Here is a 22,615-nt window from a genome sequence, read left to right as displayed (position 1 = left end):
GCTCTGGGGGGTTTCTAGGCCCCTTCTCATCCCACAGACAGAGAGGAACCTCAGGCTTCAGTTACAGCAGGATGCTGAACTCAAGTCTATCACACCCCAAATTATTTAACGTTCCTGTGTGCCCCATCCAGTTTCTCCTCAGCGTTTCTAAAAGGTGTAGTACTCTGCCATCTCAGTCGTGTTTCTAAGCCTGCCGAAACCATTTTCACTGCTGTCTGGTAACTCTGCTCGAGGCGTAAACCAAGGAAAGGCTGCTGGTCTGCCCAAAGCAGCAGTTCTCAAGGTCCCAGCTCCCATCTCCCAGGCTGAGAGGAATATGTTTCTTACGCAGCTGAACTTCTCGGCTTCATTTTCTTTCTAAGAATGACAATTTCTAATCTCCTCCTGATGGAAGGAAACAGGAGGGCCTATTTGCTGTGGCCGAATTCATACAGGACTGCATGGAATTCAAGGGGTCAAGCGGAAATGCTCTCCTTTCTCTTTGTTCAGCGTCCTCCTGGTCCCTTGTCTATGATTCCGTGTTTCCAGCTCCTGCGAGATACCTGTTCTTTGTCTTAGTTGCTACACGCATCTTCACTGATTCTTTCATTATCATTTCATTGGATTCATGTTTGGAATGCGTTGTCTATAAAAAAAAATGCTGTTTTAAAAATACACATGACTCAAGACCCAAAGTTGCAATCGTCAGATGATAGTATTACCAGCCTGAAACAAATATATATATACACACAAATATATATTTATGTGTGTATGGGCTCAGTTGCTCAGTCTTATCTGACTCTTTGTGGCCACGTGGACTGTAACCCACCAGGCTCCTCTGTCCATGGGATTTCCCAGGCAAGAATACTGGAGTAGGTTGCCATACCCTCCTTCAGGGGATCTTTCCGACCCAGGGATTGAACCCATGTCTCTTGCATCTTCTGCACTGGCAGTCAGATTCTTTGCCACTACCAAAACTAGGGAAGCCCATATATATTTATACTTATATATCCATCCAAAGCAAAGAAAGTAGACAATGTACTCACATTGGGCGGCCTTGTCTTAGGTAAAAAAGTAACTTCCTGTAAATTTTTTAACAAAAATAGTTTTATGACCACTTCAAGGCCCCTCACCACCACTATCAGGACCCCTCAGTGAATCAGCCCAGCTGAAATGTTTTCTGACATATAAATGATAGCTAATGAATGCTTTCCTGGGAAAGTCATTAAAATTGAGGCTTCAAAGAACTGAATGCTGTCCAGCTTCAGGGGGGTTAAACTCAAAATTTCATCCTTTTAGACTTGGTGTCAAACAGTGACAAATGATCCTGTATTTTAACTTCAATTGCTTTTATACTTAGAAAAATCTCCCAATTTGAACTATTTTCCTAAGTTTCTTTCTAATGATCTTTAATGCTTATTTTTTCACTTCTTTTCAAGGTCTTTGCAATTTATTTTTATATATCACATAGGAAACAATATAAACTAGTATGTTTCCTTAAAGAGCTGGCCAAATTTCCCAGAACTAGAAGTTTTTCGAAGTCGATAAGAATTAGAATAGGCTTATATAGAGGCATGAAGACTTGAGCAACCATAAAGCTGTTCTGTCTCTGACTTCATTACAAATTTTAATTTTTACATGATGTATCAATTTATACTAAGTTAATGTTATTAATTATGTAAACATAAATGGTTTTCATTAAAATATTATGTTCCACAGCGGTAGTGAAAATGAGTGAATTTGGTAACAATGGCCAATTCACCATTTTGGACATAATCTAAGATCAATCCAAAGGGGTTACTGATAATTTTGTAAGATTTAGCATCCTATTTCTAGAAGCTGCTACTGCTACTGAGTCACTTCAGTCATGTCCAACTCTTTGCAACCCCATGGACTATAGTCTGTCAGGCTCCTCTGTCCATGGGATTTTCCCGGCAAGAACACTGGAGTAGGTTACCATTTCCTTCTCTAGGGGATCTTCCTGACCCAGGAATCAAATCTGCATCTCGATTGCATGGCAGGCAGATTCTCTACCATTGAGGCTATTTTAGTAAGTGATTGTTAAATATTAAAAAAAGAAAAAGATAAAAACTAACACTTCTGAGTTTCACAATTATAAAATTGAAGTAAAACATAAAGAAATATAGACTTTTGGGGGGGGAAAAACAGTGAATCTCCATATTCTTATTATCAAGAAACATGAAATACAAGTAATTCAGATTATCCTGTGCTCTTTAGAAAATGAATATAACTGAGGGGAATTATAAGAAAAGAAAAAAAAAAGCCATGAGGCCTGCTTGCTCCCTTGCCTCTAAAATATGTTTTTGTTTTCAAAATCATGCCTCTTTCTCTGGTTGTTGTGCTAACTGTGGGGTAGACAACTTTCTGGGGTCACTGAAGTGTTTAGAGCCAGCAGCCTGGCCTCCAACCATGGTGTCTGTGTGCCCAGGAGAGAGGGCAAGAGGGCCAGTCCTGCAGGGCTACCAGGTGGATTAAGTCAATCAATGCAAGTGAAACCTCTGCCACTTCCTGGGACACAGTTAGTGCTCCATATTAATGAGCAGTAATATCATGACCCGAGCACTCAGCTACTTAATGCCCAATCGTATCCGACCTGAGGTCACCCGGTGAGGCCAGTACCAGCCTCAGTGGCTGTGCTCCCAACCCTTCCCTGTCCTAGCCTGTTTTCAGTGATATGACTACAGGCAACGTGACATTATACAATGGCAATAATTCCACAAACATCGTTCAGCCTTTTGACATGAGTACTACTGTTAAAAAAAATAACTGACGAAAATACATTTCAATCTCTCACAGAGCTAGCATAAAGATAACTAATTAAAAATTAAAAGGGCTTGCCTGGTGGTCCAGTGGTTGGGAATCCACCTGCCAGTGCAGGGGACGTGGGTTTGCTCCTTGGTCCGGGAAGATCCCAAGTTCCGGGGCAACTGAGCCCATGCGCCACAGCTACCGAGCCTCGGAGCCGCAGCTACTGAAGACCGTCCGCCCGGGGGCTGGTGCCCTGCAACGAGTATCACAGGAGGAGCCTGTGGCCCCCTCTCACCCTAAACAGAAAACCTGCACAGCAACAAAGACTCAACACAGCCAAAAAACACAATAAAATTAATTTTTTTAATTAAAAACTAACTGGGGATTAAGACGGCTTTCATTGCTGTCTGCTGGGTACACGGATGGTAAAATGCATACCAACAATTTCTCAGCCCGCCTGGAAAAGTGCTTTGGAATTTTGGCAGTACTTTTTCATAAAAGAAATGTCCACATCACCTCCTTTGCTCTATACTCCCTAACTCCATTTTCATGAATCGCAGATCTCCTATTCTCTATTTATCTGGCTATTTTCAAAGCAACTAGAGAAATCACTGCAATATCGGCCTACCAGGAAGCACTACTAACCAGAAACTCTAGGCTTCAGATTTCCAGGTTCTGAAATCCTCGCAGTTTATTGACTACATGAGGAAACTTAAAATATTGAATATAATTATACTGAGAGGTACTCATAAGTCTTTCTCAGCAAGAATAAACATCCTCACTTCTCACTACACCCACTCATTTTGGCCTCATTCTTGTGCAAGTTGATACCAGCAGTTTTCATCTCTGTTATTGGACTTGGAGGAATGCTGATTAGCTGGAGATAATAAGGAAGAATGATAAGTAAACCTAAGGAAATGTACATAAAATCAGAGGCTTCTTTCTACCTTCGAAACACCTTCTCTGAGAAATTGTTCTCTCTGGGGCTGAATTTTATCTCTCAGTTGTGTGGTGGGAAAGGATTGCCAACAGCTCCTCTGTAGTCTCATTGAGTAAGCCAGCAACTCTGATCCAATCACTCATCTTCAAATCATTCAAAACTCTTCCTCATCCATTAGAAAAAAAATCCAGTCGGCTTCATAAGATGTAACAGACTCCCCAGGGTGTGCCCTCTCCATGCTTCCATCTCACCTGCTACAACTCACCATCCAGAGCGTTATCTTTCATCATGAGCATCAGGAGGGCCTGATTCCTAATGATGAGATACAGAGTCTGAAAGCCATGACTGTTTGGGTACTGTGGTCTTATGCAGACAAACAAAACGTTTACAAATCTAAGAAGACAGAGACATCCCTGGTAGTCCGGTGACTAAGAATCCGCCTTCCAATAGAGGGGCTGTGGGTTCGATCCCTAGTCAGGGAACTAAGGGCCCACAACTAAGACCCCAACACTGTCAAATAAGTATTTTTAGAAAACCTAAGAAGACATAATTTTGTTTGTGGTTATCAGAATGTTTCCCAGGTCTCTGAAAAATCAACCTAATCCTTACTAGTAGGAGAAGTTCAAGGCAAATTTCTTCATAGGATGAGATGAGAAATCAGATGTGTTGAGTGCTAAGCAGGTTTCTGGACACACATCCTCAAACTCATCTCCGAGTCCTCAGACTAAATGCAAGCTCATTGTATCCACTGCAGAATAAAACTGCACCACGTTATATGAAAACCTGGCAGCAAATTTTCAGTCAACTTGTTTATCTCCCTCAATTTAGTCTTTTTTTTTTTTTTTGCAAACTTCCTCCTGTGTAAATGTATGTGACATTCAATTTTTTCTATTTCTGTTGTAAATCAAATCTATAATTTATAACTCTCATAATAAATCTCGTATACTATATAGGAAAGCCTCACTCTCTTGGAAAAGTGTTTCTATGCATTTGTTTAAAATCTTTACAGAAGAATTACAGCAAATGAAATTCTCCATCTTCTCCTTAAGATGTCATCTTAAGGATGATCAGCTGATATGTATTCTTGTAATTACTTTGCAGGCAATTAATGTGACTAGGTAGCAAATTTGTTAAAATGCTTCAGATACTAGTTCTGCCGATCTCAGCTTGAACTGGGCACACCCTGCTTCATGATCCTTAATAGTTCTTTGATTGCTAAAACTTTCTATAAATACATTCAAAATGGGAAAAAGGTGTATCAATATGTAACTCATTTATATTAACGGAGAAGGATATGGCATCCCACTCCAATATTCTTGCCTGAGAAATCCCACGGACAGAGGAGCCTGGCAAGCTACAGTTCATGGGGTCATAAAAGAGCTGGACACAACTTAGCAACTAAACAAATTTATATTAACATTATATTAAAAAATTTATACCTAAACTCTTGAAAATAGCAATGAAAAATTTATAGCTCAAAAACTAAATATATCTAATTTTTATAATATTGTCCCATTCCTCTTTTTGAGCACCATTAATAACTTTTTTTCACTAGTTAATAGAATAATTTTTATTCTCTACTGTTTCAACTTTGATTATCCCATGTTAATATTTACCATTTTATCAGCTGCCACAGATTGCTTACAAATTCCACAGCTACTCAAATGCAGTCCACTGACAGAGTTCAACTAAATTTTACAGTTGTAGAAAATTAATATCACAGCTGTATAAAATTAGATCCCAGTAGGTAATTAGAATACAAGAGAAATGAAATGTACGCAACAGGAATAAATAAATGGTACATCAACCAAAATAATAGAAGACTATTTTTGGTCTAGAAAATTTATGAAATGGGTATTAAAAAACATAATTCTGTCTGAATCAAATTAAACCATCTTTAAGGCAAATTAAAGTATTAGAAGGATATTGTGTTTGATTTTTCTTTTCCCAGCATGAGAATGTGGCTGCTAACTCATCAGTTTTTCGTAACTAGAGGAGTGTACTACATAGAATTAAATAATATGCATTTTTCCATTCAAAATTTTCTAATCTTTAAAGAGATGAGTGGTGGAAGGCCCAGAGATTTGGATTCTGCCAATGAGGGAAGGAAGAGATTCCAAAGATAAAGGGCATCCATCGCAAACATCCAAGTCCCAGGAGCTCTCCGTCAGGAAATGAACAGCCGTGTGCTGCTTCTCAGAGACAGAGGGAGAGACGGAGGGAGTGTCTGTGAGATAACCATTAGCGCAAGCCTCTAGAATCCAAGTGTTTTGGTTCCCAAAATCTTCAGAGAAGTCTACATCCCTCAGATGCTAAACGCATTAAAAGGCTGAGAATCTAAAAAAAAAAAAAAAAAAAGAATATTTAAATATCTACTTATGAAATAAGCCAAAAAGGTCCATCATTTTGGGGGTGAAAGTGCCATGATGAATAACAAAATATATGAATGTATATTAAAGAAAGGAGAACAAAGCAGGGAAGGACAAAGGGAAAAGAAAGGTTTTTGAAATTAAAATTAGAGTAGCAGAATCTTTTTTATAATTTAGTAAGCTTGGAAGGTAAAGTAAACCTCAAATCCACAAAATAAAGCAGCACAAAAGAGAGTGAAGATGGAAAAGACCGGAAAACTGTTAGAACAGCCCTGGAACACATACATAATAGAAGGTTAGAAAAAGAACAAAGGTGGGAGAGAGGGCAGAGAAAAATGGTGGGAGGGAAGTAATCAACAAAAATTATAATAATAATTCAGAAGTATTTCCCAGAAATGAGACACCTTTGTTCCTTGATTGAACAAAAAAAACCTCATGACGCCTTCGGAAAAATACTCACACTGAGACTCATGAACCTCATAACAAAGGATTAATGAGAGGTGTTACTGAAAACGCTTTGCTTCTCCCCAGTAGCCGGCTGTGAAGACTGAACTGGTGGGCTGCGTGTGTGTATACCACAGTATACCCTGCTCTCAGTGTTAATCCTGTGTGATACACACACGAATGTAATACACTATGAGACTGTGCTATCATGAATTAACACATTTAGCACATGATCCTATTGACAGAAACTATTACAACTGCCATTATACACTTGAGGGACAGAAGAGTCAAGGGACAGAGTGAGAACGCAAACCCGTGTCCTCTTCCGTCAGAGCTAACACGATCAACCATCGCACAACACAGGATCCTCAGGGCAGGAACCGAGAGAGATTTACAATGAATTAAAAAGCTGAAGATAGTAGAGGAAATTTATGAAAATGTGAAAACAACTTGTAAGAAAATATTTTAATAATGTGATAAAAGAAGGACTTATTTCAAGACACAAAACCAGAAACCACAAACACTTGACTACAAAAGTTAAACACTTAATTGTAGCAAAAAGAAATTAAACAAGATGCAATTTTTTATCCTTCAAGTTGGCAGAATTTTTTAATCTAATAATCCAGATCTATCTAACATTAGGATAAAAAGTATTTTAATACCCTCTAGGTGGGAATGTAAATTAGTGTGATGCAAATTATATCAGAAACATGGTGGCATGAACTTTTAAAATTTTCCTTTTTTTGATAATTGAAGATGAAAAATTATACGTTATGTCTAATCATTTTATGTAATCTTAAAGCAAATTAAAGAATTTCATTAGCAAGTACAAATACCTCCCAGAGAAAAAGTCAAGAAAATAATAGTCCCTGATCCCCTGGAGGAGGGCACGGTAACCCATTCCAGTGTTCTTGCCTGGAGGCTGTCGGGCTGCAGTCCATGGGGTCGTACAGAGTCAGACACGACTGAGCGCAAGGCACCGGAGGGGAAGTTTAGAAAGAACTGAAATAGAGTCTCTGTTGAGTGGAGTGAACAGGTCTATTCCAGGAAGTTTTTAAACCACAAAGTTGATTTCTGTTTTTTGTTTTGTTTTCATCAACAGTGCCTAGGGGCAGAATTCAAATGAACGTTGAGAAAATGATTAATTATTTCTCTCTTTTCTTCCCATACTCATAGTTGCCAAAATCAAACAGCATTTATGAAGCATAAGTTCAGCTCAGATTGAAGTATATTATTTTTGTGATAAGTATTAAATAGCATCACTTATCAACTGTAAAGACATGACTGAGGTAAGAAAAATTCACCATTTCCAATTAGACTAGAAACTCTTTGTAGAGGAGATGATGAAATCTTCAAGATGACTGAATGAGAACAATATTCAAAGCCTGTCATAATGAGGACGGCACACAGCGATGATGGAGAAAGTATAGACACTGAATAGGAAGTCAGACAAGAGTGTGGACGCATTCAATGTAGAAAGAAGGGGAAAAACTAACATTTATTAGGCACCTACCACCCCAAGTGTTTTCCTGTATGTTGTTTTGTTTGAAAGTATGTGTGTGTGTTCAGTCATATCCAACTCTTTGCAATCCCATGACCCCTGCCAGGCTCCTCTGTCCATAGAATTTTCCAGGCAAGAATACTGGAGTGGGTTGCCATTTCCTCCTCCAGGGGATTGTCGCGACCCAGGGATCTAACCTGGGTCTCCTGCATTGCAGGCAGATTCTTTTCCCATTGTGCTACCTGTTGTTTTGTTTAACCCTCAAAATGCCTTAGGAAGGGGACTTCCCCAGTGGTCCAGTGGTTAAGACTCTGTGCTTCCACTACAGGGGGCAAGGGTTGGGGTTCGATCCCTGGTTGGGGAACTAAGATTGCACATGCGATGCAGCATGACCCCCCCCCCCAAAAAAAAAAACCTTCGGAAAGTGTGTCCTGTCTGTGCAAGAAAATGAGGCTCAAAAAGGGATAGTAGGGCTGGATTTGAACTCAGGGCTGTTTCCGTTGAGGGCTTGGCGGGTCTGCACAGTCTGGAGCTGGGGTCACTGTGATGGCTGGACTGACGTGTACAGCCCTGGAACCAAGCCCATGGGCCACGCTGGCATCCTGCTTTTCTCCCAGACTGCACTGGCTGCGCAGACCCTGCACTGGCTGTCTGCTGCTGCCTGTCCCTGTCTAATGAGTGTCCCAAAGCAGCTTGTGGACCCCAGAAACGCAGGGACCGTGGTTTCCACTACTTTGTCTTCCCTGTGGAATCTTGAACTGTTTTAGTAGCTGCTTGGCAAATGTTACTTAAATGACTGAAGTTTTACACCAAGATTCCAGGGTCAAAACCTGTGTGGGTGGGCAAAGACGCTTCTATCTTCACAACTCCAACCTTAGCCTTCAGGCCACAAGTAATGTGAACTAAAGGTGTTCTGTCACATTGCTCTCTTTCAGATATTTCTAATTTTTTTTTTTTTTAAGTAACAAGGTAAAACCAAGACCAGTAACATGGTCTTAACATTAGGACTTCCAACTGGTTTTTGCTCATGAATGCTAGTCTCTCCTCCTATAAGAACTATGAATTATCATCCAGCAAGTCAATGGTGAGATAAGGAAGCAAACTTTAAAATTTTAAGCGAAGTTTCCAGTATCAGGTCAGTGTATCCTAACCCTGTCATACAAGCACCATGTAAAAAGGCCACCTCCTTAGGGAAGTCTTCACTGACTGCCCCTGTGGTGGCCCTACTGGAGGAGGGCCGTCATGGCATCTGTTTCTTGCTAGGATGACAGGCTTGTTATTGTCTAGTCGCTAAGTCATGCCTGACTCTGTGGCCCTTTGGACGGGAGCCCACCAGGCTCCTCTGTCCATGGGATTCTCTAGGCAAGAATACTGGAGTGGGCTGCCAACTCCTTCTCCAGGAGATCTTCCCATCCCAGGGATCGAACCTACATCTCCTACACTGGCAGGGAGACCCTTTACCACTGAGCCACCAGGGACGATGCATTTTACATGTATGAATTTAATTGATACACACTGATTTCAGACTCAAAAAGCCATATTATACCACTGCTGTCATACAGACCGTGCAGAGAAGGGAACGGACAAACCCAGACACCAGTAGTCTCTCAAAGTCAGTTACAGCCGGTCACGCGGGGCCAGCTCCCCAGACCCCACTGCTGACCTCGCCTCTGGTGGCTCCATCTTCCCCCCAACACCCAGCTTCCCTTTCCTCACAGCATCTTCATGGTCCAACAGGAAAGAGAAGATACGTTCAGCTGAGGTTTGGATGAGCTGTGGATCCAGGTACTGAGCCGATGAGGACACATGAGCGACAGGGAGAAGCAAGGCAGCCCGCCACCCTCAGGCCTGAAGGAGCAGAGAGAGGAGACGGGGTTTCTGGACCCGGAGAGGGAGGAGAGGGAGTGCGAAGTTCTGGAGGCCGGGAGATGCGCAGGCTGGCAGGGGCGGTGGGGCCCTCTCCGCCCTGCCCTGCTCTGAGGCTCACCCAGAGAACCGGGCTAACAGTGCCCCTAAAAGGGTATTTATCTCGAACAGAAGGCTCCGTTCTCACGATTTTTCTTAATGTTAGGAGATTCTACCACTTTAATTAGCTTTTTATTATTACCCGATGTATCTGCATTTCCTCCCCACATCTCAACAAGGATAGGGTTCTGGGTCCTCAGACACACCCGAAGATGCTGAGACCGGCTTTAAGCACGTAAGCTTGTAAAGGGAGCAGAGTTTGCTCTTTCTGTCTTAGCAGACCGTCTTCCCTGGGTTTCTCGCCACAGAGACCAGAAAACGTATCAACCAGACTCAGTGCGTTTCTTGCTTTGTGTGATGCAGATGGTCCGAGAGCACAGCACACCGCATCTATTCCATCTTCTCTCTGCACTGAGCTCATCCATCAGATACTCATCCTCATGTGCGAAGAACAATCCTGATTCATTTAGAACAGACACCTGGGAAGTCCACTTGAGGCCCGAGAACGCATCCTTTCTCCTGATGTTAGCATTCCACTGCTGCTGCTGCTGCTAAGTTGCTTCAGTCATGTCCGACTCTGTGCGACCCCATAGACGGCAGCCCACCAGGCTCCCCCATCCCTGAGATTCTCCAGGCAAGAACACTGGAGTGGCTTGCCATTTCCTCCTCCAATGCATGAAAGTGAAAAGTGAAAGTGAAGTCGCTCAGTCCTATCCGACTCAGCGACCCCATGGACTGCAGCCTACCAGGCTCCTTCATCCATGGGATTTCCCAGGCAAGAGTACTGGAGTGGGGTGCCATTAGTTTCCCAGTAATCACCTTTGGATTTTGCATTAAAGTTCTCACCGCAGGTTTACATCTATGCTATAAAATCGTAGATATATATATATTTTTTTTAATAAATTGTCCGTAAGAGTTAGCTTTTAGACCACTCTAACTGGGTTAATAACTGCATCATGAAGTGGGTGCCTTTACTCACAAACCTGGGCTCCTGAAACGCTATCCCCCTGTGTATTTTTTCCTAATAATTGACACTGGTTAGGATAAAATGAAGTTGGCTGCTCAAAAAGGCTTTAAGGAGTGTATCATTCTTTCCTGTATGCTGAAAAGGGACCATCAAAGAAAAGAAGGCGTTTACAGATTCTCCACCAAAAGCAGCTTTTGGTCGTGGGGGGAGATTTTGTGCTTTTGTTCCAGAGACTGAAGGACAGTAGAAGTCTGAGATCCCTAGAAAGTCCTCCCTAGCTCTCCGGCATCCAGAATTTCTGACACCACCCGGGTCCAAAACTGGGCCCTGAAGACCACATCCTAGCCACCCCCCAGGAACCAGCCGCTGGGCGCTCGCTGCCCCCTCACCCGGCGCCCCTCGGAGCCAGCCCCCGGTACCAAGCCAGCCCCCCCGTAACAGCTCTCCTTCTGTGCCCCTCCAGGTCACGGTTTCGGGCCCTCGAAGATGTCACGTGCGCAGACCTTCCCCAGCTATGCCTCGGAGCAGAGCGAGGAGACGCAGCCGGCCCTATCGCGCTCCAGCAGCTACGGCTTCAGCTACAGCTCCAGCCTCATCCAGTGACACCCAGGGCGAGGCTGAGACCAGAGAGACCATCTGTCCGGACCGCCTGCCTGCCTGCGGGGCATGCGCCCTCTGAGGACCAACTGCAGGGAACATTGACCTGGGTCGGGTCTGGCCCCAGTCCCGGTAGAAGGTTCAAAACTGGAGTTCTGCTCCCTTGATTCTGTGGCTAAGTCCTTTATTTATTGAGTTTCTTGGGATGGGGTGGGGGGGGGGGGGGGAGTCGGTGTTTTACAAAAATAGAATTCAAATCGTCTGAACAGTCATTTAAATAAAATTCTTTGGGTCTGACAGCAGCAGGAACCTGGGCAGGGTGAGAAGTTGCCAAGCTGGACTGGACCGGACCTGGGTGAGGGCATTACCCCTGGCATTATTACTCTGGGCTCAGTCCTCCCACCTGATGAGAGGTCTGTCTTTGGGCAGAAAGGTGACCTGCCACAAGCTGTATGGCTTGGAGAGTTTCAACAGGGACAAATTCAGTAAGCTCTACAAATGGTATCACAACTCTCCATATAAGTAAGCCCAGTGACAATTAAGGGAACACAAAATTTAGAACACTATTACCCAGGGCCTTGTAGCTCTATTCTGTGTGTGTGCTGTGTGTGTGTGTGTGTGTGTGTCTGTAGACAAATACAGATATGGATATTGCTGTATCCATCTATATCTAACACGTATATATCCATGTGTGCCGAGAGTGACAGGATATGCTCACTTAAATTGTTGAAAACTGTAATTTGGTGCATTAAAATTAAGATTGTTATGTTGAATAACTATTTTTAAAATAGTCCTGTAAAAAAAAAAAAGGCTTCTTATCAGCAAAGTATTTATGTATTCACGTCTGCTCCTATGACAAACGGAGGTGACAGTGTGAGAACGGGGAACTACTCTGGAAGCGAAGGGAGCAGCCTGGCTGTCCTGCTCGTCACGTCACGGCCCTGTCTTTCTGTTTAAGTACCCCTTGTTGTTGATGATGTTTCTCCCTTGGGCCCCCTCTGAGCTACATGGGAAGATAGGGTGTGATCCCCAATCAGCTTCCACTTAACCTGGAGGAAAAGGACTCTAAATGACAATCTGATTAAGGGGAAAAAAAAAATACACTTTAAAAGAACTCAGACATTTTGCAGTCAAGAGAAGAAGAGCATGGAAAGGATGGTAGGTATCATTCTTAAGCATTAGAGATGCTGTTCTCAGATAGCCATCAGGGGCTTGTAATTACTACATAACCAGAATTGGCTGGGTTTTACTCTCCTTTGACTGGATATGGGTTGACTGGGATTATAAGAGAAAATGTATCCAACAACAACAAAAAGTTTTTTCATCCCTGAGACTAATGACAGACCTATAAAGTTTAAAAGGAAGTGGTGATTCCCACGTGAACTGGAGAAGTTTGGCTAATTCAGGTCAACATAGATATTTTTTTCTAGTTTAGAGTTTACTCAAGTAAAAATAAAAATCATTCTGCCTGAATTGTTTGATGCCACATGCCTAAAATGGTCAGCTCCCAACACTCCAAGGTGGATTTAAAGAACCATGATCCTAGGTCTTGTAAGATGAAAACCTGATTTTTTTTTCAATATCAAAATTGTTTAAGCTTTCAGAGTTAGTCTATTGAAAGGGTACCTGATTTGCTGACCTGTGATGAGACTGTTCTTTCACCCATGGCCATAGCTTGAATGCAGATTGACAGTTCATTATAGACAGTTACTACTAGATAAAAGCAGTATCGAGTCCCTCCTTGAAAAATTTCACACTTATAGCCACTACCTAGACTCTCCACATCTCTCAGATGAGTTTGAAAATGCCATCAAGATGCTAATCATAAGAGTTAATGTGGTTGTGAAAAATAATTATCCTAAGCTTTCAGGGGTAAAAAGAAAATTACTCAAACGCTCTGTGCTGTGACTTTTGCTGACACAGCAGAAGAGCAGGAGATGGGTTGCTGATGTTCATACAGACTTCCCTGAAGTCCCAGCTTCCAGGGTTGAACACCTCCGAATTACCTGAGCACGTGGCATTTGCGTTGGAAATGCCCTTAAAGAAACACATCAGAGCGACTCCTGGCTGAGACCATTTGAGCCCAGCTCCTAGTGGTGCCGCGTTCACAGCAAGCCTCCTGCGGCTCACTCGGTAGAGCTGTTGCCTAGAGACCACAAGTTTCTACAAGGGACTTAGGGGGAGAGACCCTCAGAGGTCCTGATTTACGTCTCAGCGTTATTAATGTGCCAGCAGTACAGACAGCAGGTCTGGGGAGGGGGCCGGGAGGGGGAGATTCTGCTGATTAGACGAGTCTGCTCTTGTGTCTGTTTGGCGGGAGACACGATACCTGCATGAAGTAGTTTCCAGAAGGCCATTTGCTTGTGATCATTACCAGTGAGTGTAACTGAGGAGGGGTCCCAAAGATCAGGCATAACCTTGGGCCAGTTCATTCAGAGAATCATGTCATAAAAGGAGTCAGTGAGAGAGAAATTTCCTTCCTGTGTCGTTAACCCAATCTTATCACAATGAGAATAATGCTATAAAAGATTTCGTGGTAAATTTTTGGAGACTTATTCTAGCCTACTCCTCTAGCTATACTTAAAATTGTAGCTAAGTCGAAACTGTTAAATGAACAGATAGGACAATTTATATTAACCTAATATACTTGGCATAAGGCAATGCACATTGTAATCAGCATGACAAGCAGATAAATGTTCTACACAAACCAAAGATGAAGTTACTGAACCAGTCTGCTGGAACTTCGTAAAGCCAGAACCATAGCAGTCAGAAGAGGGGTCATAGGCGTGTATCCAGCTCACTCGAGGTTGCAGGTTTTTGACTAAAGATGCCTCTACACTTTGCAAGCATTTCTCTCCCTTCAGAAACTATCTTCTTTAATATACATGTGACTTTTTCATCATGAGGTAGAGACAGTTACAAACCAAAAACATCTTTTGACTCCTTCTGAAACTCAGATGGCTTTCCACCCAGATTTAGACAGGTGGATGAAGGTGGTCAGAATTCCCACATCGGGTTGGAAGAAACTCGTGGTCAAAGAACCCAACACAAGTCACAGAGGCTCTTCTGAGCGCAGAGAAAGCCTGGAAGACACACATATTTCATGGAAAGATTATCTGAAGGGGTTTATTTTTTTATGTCCCCGTTTTTTCTTCTGATAATATTAATTGCTGTACACACGACCAAGCCATGAGGTTATATTTATGCAGAGAAGTACAAAATAACTGTGACCCAATGGTTTTTTATCCTGGTGGGAGGGAGAAAGAAAACATTTCTTTCACTTATTCATCAAAGATACTAAGCACTCAGAACTAAATTGTTTATACAATAAATACTTATGAATCAGTAGGTTTTGGCCACGACTGCCATTTGAACTTAATGAAATAAGAAATACTTATTTACTTATATGTTAGGGAAGATGCTGTTTGATAGAGCATGTGAAATAAAGTGAAATGTATTTATTAAAAGTAAACCTCACCTTTTTCACCAAGTAGTGAAAAAGTGCTAGTCCTTGTATCTTATACAATTTTCCTCTGTCTTCACTGGGCAATTATGTTTTGAAAATAATTTATCACCTATAAAATGATTAACCACTTATTCTTTTTGTCCAGCATAGAAGCAGTGGATGGGTAAATAACTTTGCACTGTTAGTAGTTTCTACAAATCCAATTTATTGCATGTGGTATCTTTATAGTAGATATTAAAAATATAAAAATTGATGTCTGCCCCTCATTCTTTGGCCAGAATCTCAGAAAATCAGTAAAAAGCATGAGTACCCTACTCCCTAGGTTATTTTAGCCATTTACTAAAATGGACCGCTAATGCTACAGTGAAAAGAAGCTGAGAAAATTATATTCTTGTAAAAAAAAATTATAGTCCAGATTTTATTTTTACAACACAGCACAATAAATGTGCAGTCTACATTCAGTGGGGCTGAACTTAGGCCTCTAACACTTTGTGTCTTATAGCAAATATTATACTGAAAACTGCTCAAAGTGAAAATTAGACATTTTCTCCAAATCAGTGATGACTTTGAATACCTTTCAATTTCAAATTACTTTACCAATTATTAATATACTTGACAATCCCCTGACCTTGGCCTTCTCAAAATAGATAAAAATTTGCCACTGGACCTATGTTAATAATTATAGCAGGTAATATGCCTCTAGCCTATGTAATGTGTGGAGTGCAGTGTCCCCTGGAGGTGGGCAGAACAAGATGACGGGATGAGTCAGGAGAGCAACAGTTCAGACAAAATTACAAAGACTCCAGGGAAGTGTCCAGCATGACCCCAGACTCTGCTGTCTTCACATTCTGACCTCAGTTCTATGTCACAGATGTGGCCTTTACTAGTTTCACCTCACACTAAGTATGCAATCAAAAGAAGACGTCAGTTTATCAGGTTTTGAAGTCACCACAGAAAGACAACACGTATCAAGTATGCTTCCTTCGGTTTAGTGAACATTATCGCACACAAAAGAATGTGTATCACAAAACACCCATGGTTAAACATCTCTTCAGTAACACGATCATCTCTGTACAGTCAACCTTATTTGAGTTTCAACACAAAGGTCTATTAGCTGTGACACTGCTTGGGGGCTAATTAAAAGGTCAACAGCCTCACATGTGTGTTCCCTATCAGTCTATTGGAAAGAGTCACCCACTTTTGCTTTCTGAAATGACCACAAATCCTCCCTTTCTTATCTGAGAATGTGAATCTTTGTTGTACATTTCTGCAACTATTACAATTAGTGGAGACACAGGATACTTCTTGGGGAAGTATCATTAGATGTTGGACACCCTTTCTAGATAGATGGAATGCTAGCCAGCTCTGAAAGCAATCACGTAGGAGAACATTTCCACTTTATGCTCTGCTCAGGAGAAAACCCAAACCTGTTGGTATTGTAATTCATGTAAAGGCAAAGAAATGGTCAGGAACAGTCCTGCCTCGTTTCAGGCTTCTAATCCAGGAATGTTTCCTTGGCTCCATGGCATCTCCCAGTGAGACATGGTGGGAGCTGAGAAATGCCACACAAGTAAATAGGCCCTTGCACGTGTAAGTGTCTCTCCCTGTTTTTCAGATGTTTTTCAGACGTTTCTAACTCTTCCTGAACCCATCACCACTAGTTCAATAGAAAGGCTTGATGAGGCAATTCATTAGACTGGTTGTAGGTCATAAGTGATTAAGATAAGTTTTATTACTTTTATAGTATTACTGAGTTCTTTGTTGGAAATCCAGATTTACTTATCCTAATGTGATAGTTGAACAAAAAAAATTAAGTAGATGTCTATGTTTTGTATTCCTGCTAGTTCATCATATATATTTATGAGTATTGTTTCGGGGGTCTTTATCACTCTGTAGCACTTTTGTTTCATTATTTATTTCAATTGTCACAGCTTTGTTAGATAATAATATCTAGGCTACATTTTTTTTCCTGGGAACTCAAAAAGCTTCCATTTTCAACTGAAATTTGGGGAATGGCATTTTTTTACATTAAAATACCTTAAATATCAAGTTTTTTCTTACATACTTCAGTAGGCAATTATTTAAATTAACTTTAGATAAGTAAATAAGTTAAATTATTAAATAATATGAAAAACACATTTTACTTGTGATTTTCATACACTTTTCTCTTGTTGAAGATTTTAACATCTTGTATACACTTAAAGGAGAGGAAAAATACATTTGTAATCAAAATACACCAACTTTATTCTACCTAGTAAATTTTTATTTTGCTTTGTTTTCTCTGCCTGCTATTCTGGTTTGAAGAAAACTGACTGGATTTAAATTTTCTAATAGTTATTTTGGTAGGTTTAGTAGCTGACACAGTTAGCTTTTTCAGTCTGTGCTCTGATTTTAGGATGGTTTTAAGGAACATAAATTCAACCCTTTTTGTAGACACAGAATTGTGAGTCAAATGGCACAAGGTCTCCATGCTAGCTCTGTAGTTGTGTTCATGCTGGAACTTGATTACTATCTTAACACTCAAATGATCCACATAAGACTCATAAGAGTTGCTTATTTTCAGAAATCTGACATTTAAAACCTAAATTCAGGAGGAAAAGAAAACTGAGATGATTTAAAGAATTTTTTTTAAGTCACTGTAGGATTTCTCTCAAAAAAAAATTATAAGAAGGTTTTTATGGTGTTTCAATATCATTAACTATTTGACAGAAGCTGAAAAGGCAGGAAAAGTGAAAATGACAGGGGTATCTTAATAGTAAATATGAATTCGAAATTAGTATGACTGATATAGGTTGACAAATAATTTGATTAATAAAATTTAGATTTACATATATATTGCATAATTCAAGGAACAATGCTTTCTTTTATCAAAAATATATATGGCTGTATCGGTGGGCAGAGGGGGGCAAAATGGAGCTCCAACTTTTTGTGACAACCTGAAATAGAATTTCTTTCCAGTTATGATACAATTATTTTAGTTATAGCAGGCAGTATATAAATCATAGCAATGAATCAGTCTACCCCTTGACAATAAATAATGCATGAAAGCCGGTACCATCTTTACTGCAGATGACAGGAGACCTCCTGGGACCTGCAGAGAACCTCTTATTCCACACATGCCCTATCTCTCTGTCACGCACACACATTTTTGACTTTTTACCCACTGTCTATGTTCCACTACAATGATCTTTTTCTTAGGTCTACACAGAATTATCCCATCTTGTAAATTCCTCATCCCTATGAATCTTCAAACTATATTAAATTGTGTGCTATATGTTTGCTTTATGTAAAACTCTTTTAAATTAATTTATATATACTTTGTGAAGTTTTATACTGTACATTGTAAACATATGTCATTTGTCATTGATTCCATTTACTGTTTATGAGCATTTTGGTAAATAACTGGACACTAGGCCCTTGTTAAGAAATAAAATATCCATTGCAAATTTGCTTCTTTTGGAAAATATGTGATTTGACATCCTTTATCTTGAATCACAATTTATCCCAGATAAATAACAGTTTGGGGACATCTCTACTTAAAATTGGGCCACCTTTGGAAAACGAATGCAAGGAAAGAGCTGTCCCTGGAAACTAAATGTGAATTTCTGGCAGAACAGAAAATATTATTATAATGCGGCAATAATAAAATTAGGAAATTAAATTATTTAAAAATCTGTCTGTGTGATTATTCCCCTTGGTACAATACATGAAATGCATAGCTCAAGAATTACCATTTTCTGAATTCATAGTTTCTATATCTCAATTCTTAATAGAGAAAACTTATTAACATCTTATTCATAATTTTAAGCAATTTACAAAAGATATGACTACCAGGAAGATGTTATAGTTGCACAGTATTAAAATTTCTCCCACCCCACTGTAAAAAAGGAAAAGCAGTTCAAGAATACAACTTTGCATGATCAAGACTTTGAACATCTAAATTGATGGTTTTTACTCACGAGTTATTTGATATTGTTGAAACTGTAATAGTATATGATTTCCTTAATTTTTGTTATTGTGTGATGAGCTGTAACTATGTAATTAAACAGAATTTTGACAATCATATTCTGCTAACCTTTAAAATGTCACTTATTCCTTCACTTACTGGCTTGCTATTTTCAAAATAAAGTAAAAGAAGGCCTTTATTAAATATACGGTTACTGAGAATTTATTATGCATTTCCAGTGTTTTCCTAACTCTGGTATAATATAATTTTTATTAGGTTGACTCTGGTTTGACAGAATCATAAAATATCAATGTTGAAAATGACATTGGCAATCAACACATTTACTAGTGAAGCCATATCCAGCATTTTTAAGTGGCTTTCGCAGTGTCAGACAACTAGAAAACAGCTTTCCTCCAGAACCATGCTCATCCTCTAATAAATAAAGAAAATTATTGAAAATGAGTATTTGGTAGAAAAGGATTGAACATCCAAAGTGAAATGTGTGTGGTCATGACTGTGCTAGACATCAGTGGCTTTCTTTGCTACTTTCTCTCTTGTGACACAGAATCCTTTGTGACTTGGATTTAGACTTGCAGAATCTGTTTCTCAAACTTAATCTTTAAATATTAGCTGGGCATTTCTTATTCGCTATTACCAAATTAGTTAGGAATATTTTTGTCCTTTTGTAGAGTCATGGCTTTAGAGAGAGAAAGTGAAGCTTCCATAGTATCATAGAAATCAAAACGGGAGAGGAAGCTTGAAGTACGAGGTCAGTCCTAGTGCTGAAATGTCCTGCTTCAAGCAGGTCTGGCAAGGTCATGAATTGGAGGACAGCAATGAAAAATGTATGATTGTTTTCAATTCTGCGCAGCCAGTAGAAGGCTGAAAATGCTTAGGAGGGCGATGGTGGTGCAAACACTCATTCTTTCTAAATGCTGAATGAAACAGCTGCTTCTGTCTATGACTTCTATGTGCTTCCAGAGCAAATTGATGTGAACTTGATGGAGTTTTCTTTCCCTTTCTGTCACTATTAAAATCATGGCGATCATGTTTACTGGGGAAAGCGTATGAAAATTACAAAAGCTTGTATAAGTTTAGAGCCGACATAAGACATTGAATGGAGAAGGCAATGGCGCCCCACTCCAACACTCTTGCCTGGAAAATCCCATGGACAGAGGAGCCTGGTGGGCTGCAGTCCATGGGGTCGCTAAGAGTCGGACACGACTGAGTGACTTCACTTTCACTTTTCACTTTCATGCATTGGAGAAGGAAATGGCAACCCACTCCAGTATTCTTGCCTGGAGAATCCCGGGGACGGGGGATCCTGGTGGGTTGGCGTCTCTGGGGTCGCACAGAGTCGGACATGACTGAAGCAACTTAGCAGCAGCAAGACATTGAATAAATGCAGGTCAGAGGGTACAGCCCAAAAGCAATTACTATGCTATTTTTGTAATGTACCAAAAAACCAAATCTGGTAATTCTCCCAAGATGGAAAAACTGCTATCTTTATTTCCAAGTATCCAAGAAAAATATTAGACCAATATACCTAATCTTGATATCCATATGGTAATTTTTAAAATCAATGTTTGAGCAAGAACTAGATAGAGTATCTAAATATTCATGGAAACATGAATTATCCTAATATGTAGGTATTTTAGGAAATCAGGCTGCTGGTTTGTATAATCGCAAAGGCGAGTCAGTGGATAAGTACTTCCTGAATGCTTGCTACCAACAGAACGTGAGTACAGGACAGCCCATACCTCTTGGCTCTTGTTCTCACCTCCTTTGAAATATTCTTGATACGCATCAGTGCCAGGTGTGAGCTCTGATGGCAAAGCGTGTGGCTTCCACGCAAAACCTGAGATGACTAGAAATAAGGGTGCAGGGAAAGGAAGAAAAACCAGCCTCATCAGGCTCCCCAAATCCCTTTCTCAAAACTGTTTCTCTGCATTTCCTCTTCCCCCACCCTCCCCCCTTCCCCCTCCTTTCCTACCCTGCCCCTCCTTTTCACCCTCCCCCTCCTCCTCCTCCTTTCCCACCCTCTCCCCCTCCTTCCCCTCCTTTCCCACCTTCTGCCCTCTCCCTCCTTTCTCCCTCCTTCCCCTCCTCCCCCTCTTTTCCCTCCTTTCCCACCCTTCTCCTGCTCCCCTTCCTTTCCCACCCTCCCCCTCCTCTCCTTCCTTTCCCACACTCTCCCTCCTCCCCTTCCTTTCCCACCCTCCCCCTCCTTTCCCCCTCCTCCTCCTCCTCAGCCTCTTCCCCCTCATTTCCCACCCTTCCCCTCCTCCCCTTCCTTTGCCACCCTCCCCCTCCTTTCCCACCCTCTCCCCCTCCCCCTTTCCCACTTTCTGCCCCTCCCCCTCCTTTCCCCCTCCTCCCCCTCCTCCCCCTCTTCCCCCTCATTTCCCACCCTTCCCCTCCTCCCCTTCCTTTGCCACCCTCCCCCTCCTTTCCCACCCTCTCCCCCTCCCCTTTCCCACTTTCTGCCCCTCCCCTCCTTTCCCCTCCTCCCCTCCTCCCCTCTTCCCCTCATTTCCCACCCTTCCCCTCCTCCCCTTCCTTTCCCACACTCCCCCTCCTTTCCCACCCTCCCCCTCCTTCACACCCTCCCCCTCCTTTCCCACTTTCCCCCTCCTTTCTCTGCTTTCCCACCCTCTCCCTCCTTTCCCACCCTCCCCCTCCTCCCCCTCCTTATCCCCTCTCCCCCTCCTTCCCCCCCCTCCCCCTCCTCCTTTCCCACCCTCCCCCTCCTTTCCTATCCTCCCCCTCTTTTTCCACCCTCTCCTCCTCTCCCTCCTTTCCCACCCTCACCTCCTCCCCCTCTTTTCCCAACTTCCCCCTCTTTTCCCACCTTCCCCCTCCTCCCCCTTCCTCTTCCCCCCTCCTCTTCCTTCTTTTCTATCTCTTTCTCTCTAAATATTTAGACCCACCTGTTTTTTTAATCACAGGAAATTATTAAGCAGCATAGTCTATGGGGTCGCACAGAGACTGAAGTGACTTAGCAGCAGCAGCAGCAGCAGTCTAACATAAGTCCAAACATACTTCTTGCTATTTCAGTCATAAATTTTGTTAAACCACTTTCTCTAAAATCCTCTATTCCTCCTGATGCAAATATGTACATAAGACAAATACGGGCTCTCCATCACTTTCTATGTCTGTGTGAATTTTACAGAGACCTGTTCTACATACCTAATACTCTTCTGAATATTTGCAAACTTTGATTATAAGGTAGCCAAAAGAAAAAAAACCTACTATCTCAAAATTTAATTTTAAAAAACATTAATTGAATCTTCTAAGAGCTGGGTATTCAAAAGAGAATAAGACTTGGATCATCCTTTAAGGAACTCACTATTTAAGGAAATGGATGCATTTCAAGTTATGAAGCAGGTATATTCAGTTTAGCGCTGTTCAGCTAATGTCGCTTGATCCTTCTTTGTTTCAATTCATTAAAAAAATGTTTTAAGGACCTTGCTATTTTTGAAATTTATAGTTTTTTAACAAATACATTTTTATTTCAGAGACCTAAGTAGAGTTTCTCTAATTTCTCGAAGAGATCTCTAGTCCTTCCCATTCTGTTGTTTTCCTCTATTTCTTTGCATTGATCGCTGAGGAAGGCTTTCTTATCTCTTCTTGCTATTCTTTGGAACTCTGCATTCAGAGGCTTATATCTTT

At 41.2% G+C, this 22,615-nt stretch overlaps 1 protein-coding gene across 1 annotated transcript in view; it reads left to right on the top strand.

Moving 5' to 3' along the window:
- The window catches only part of DOK6 (docking protein 6), a 412,619-nt gene extending 393,472 nt beyond the window's left edge, over positions 1-19,147 (top strand). Inside the window, exon 8 of the mRNA XM_027961047.3 lies at positions 11,398-19,147. Coding sequence (XP_027816848.1) covers positions 11,398-11,537 — 140 coding nt within the window. The 3' untranslated portion in view covers positions 11,538-19,147. The remainder of the gene's footprint in view (positions 1-11,397) is intronic.
- The last annotated feature ends 3,468 nt before the right edge of the window (positions 19,148-22,615 follow it).

This window comes from Ovis aries, chromosome 23 (assembly GCF_016772045.2).
Source record: "Ovis aries strain OAR_USU_Benz2616 breed Rambouillet chromosome 23, ARS-UI_Ramb_v3.0, whole genome shotgun sequence".
In the NCBI taxonomy this organism is placed as follows: domain Eukaryota; kingdom Metazoa; phylum Chordata; class Mammalia; order Artiodactyla; family Bovidae; genus Ovis; species Ovis aries.
Note: the sequence above shows the minus strand (reverse complement) of the source record. Positions and strands in the feature narration are given on the sequence as shown.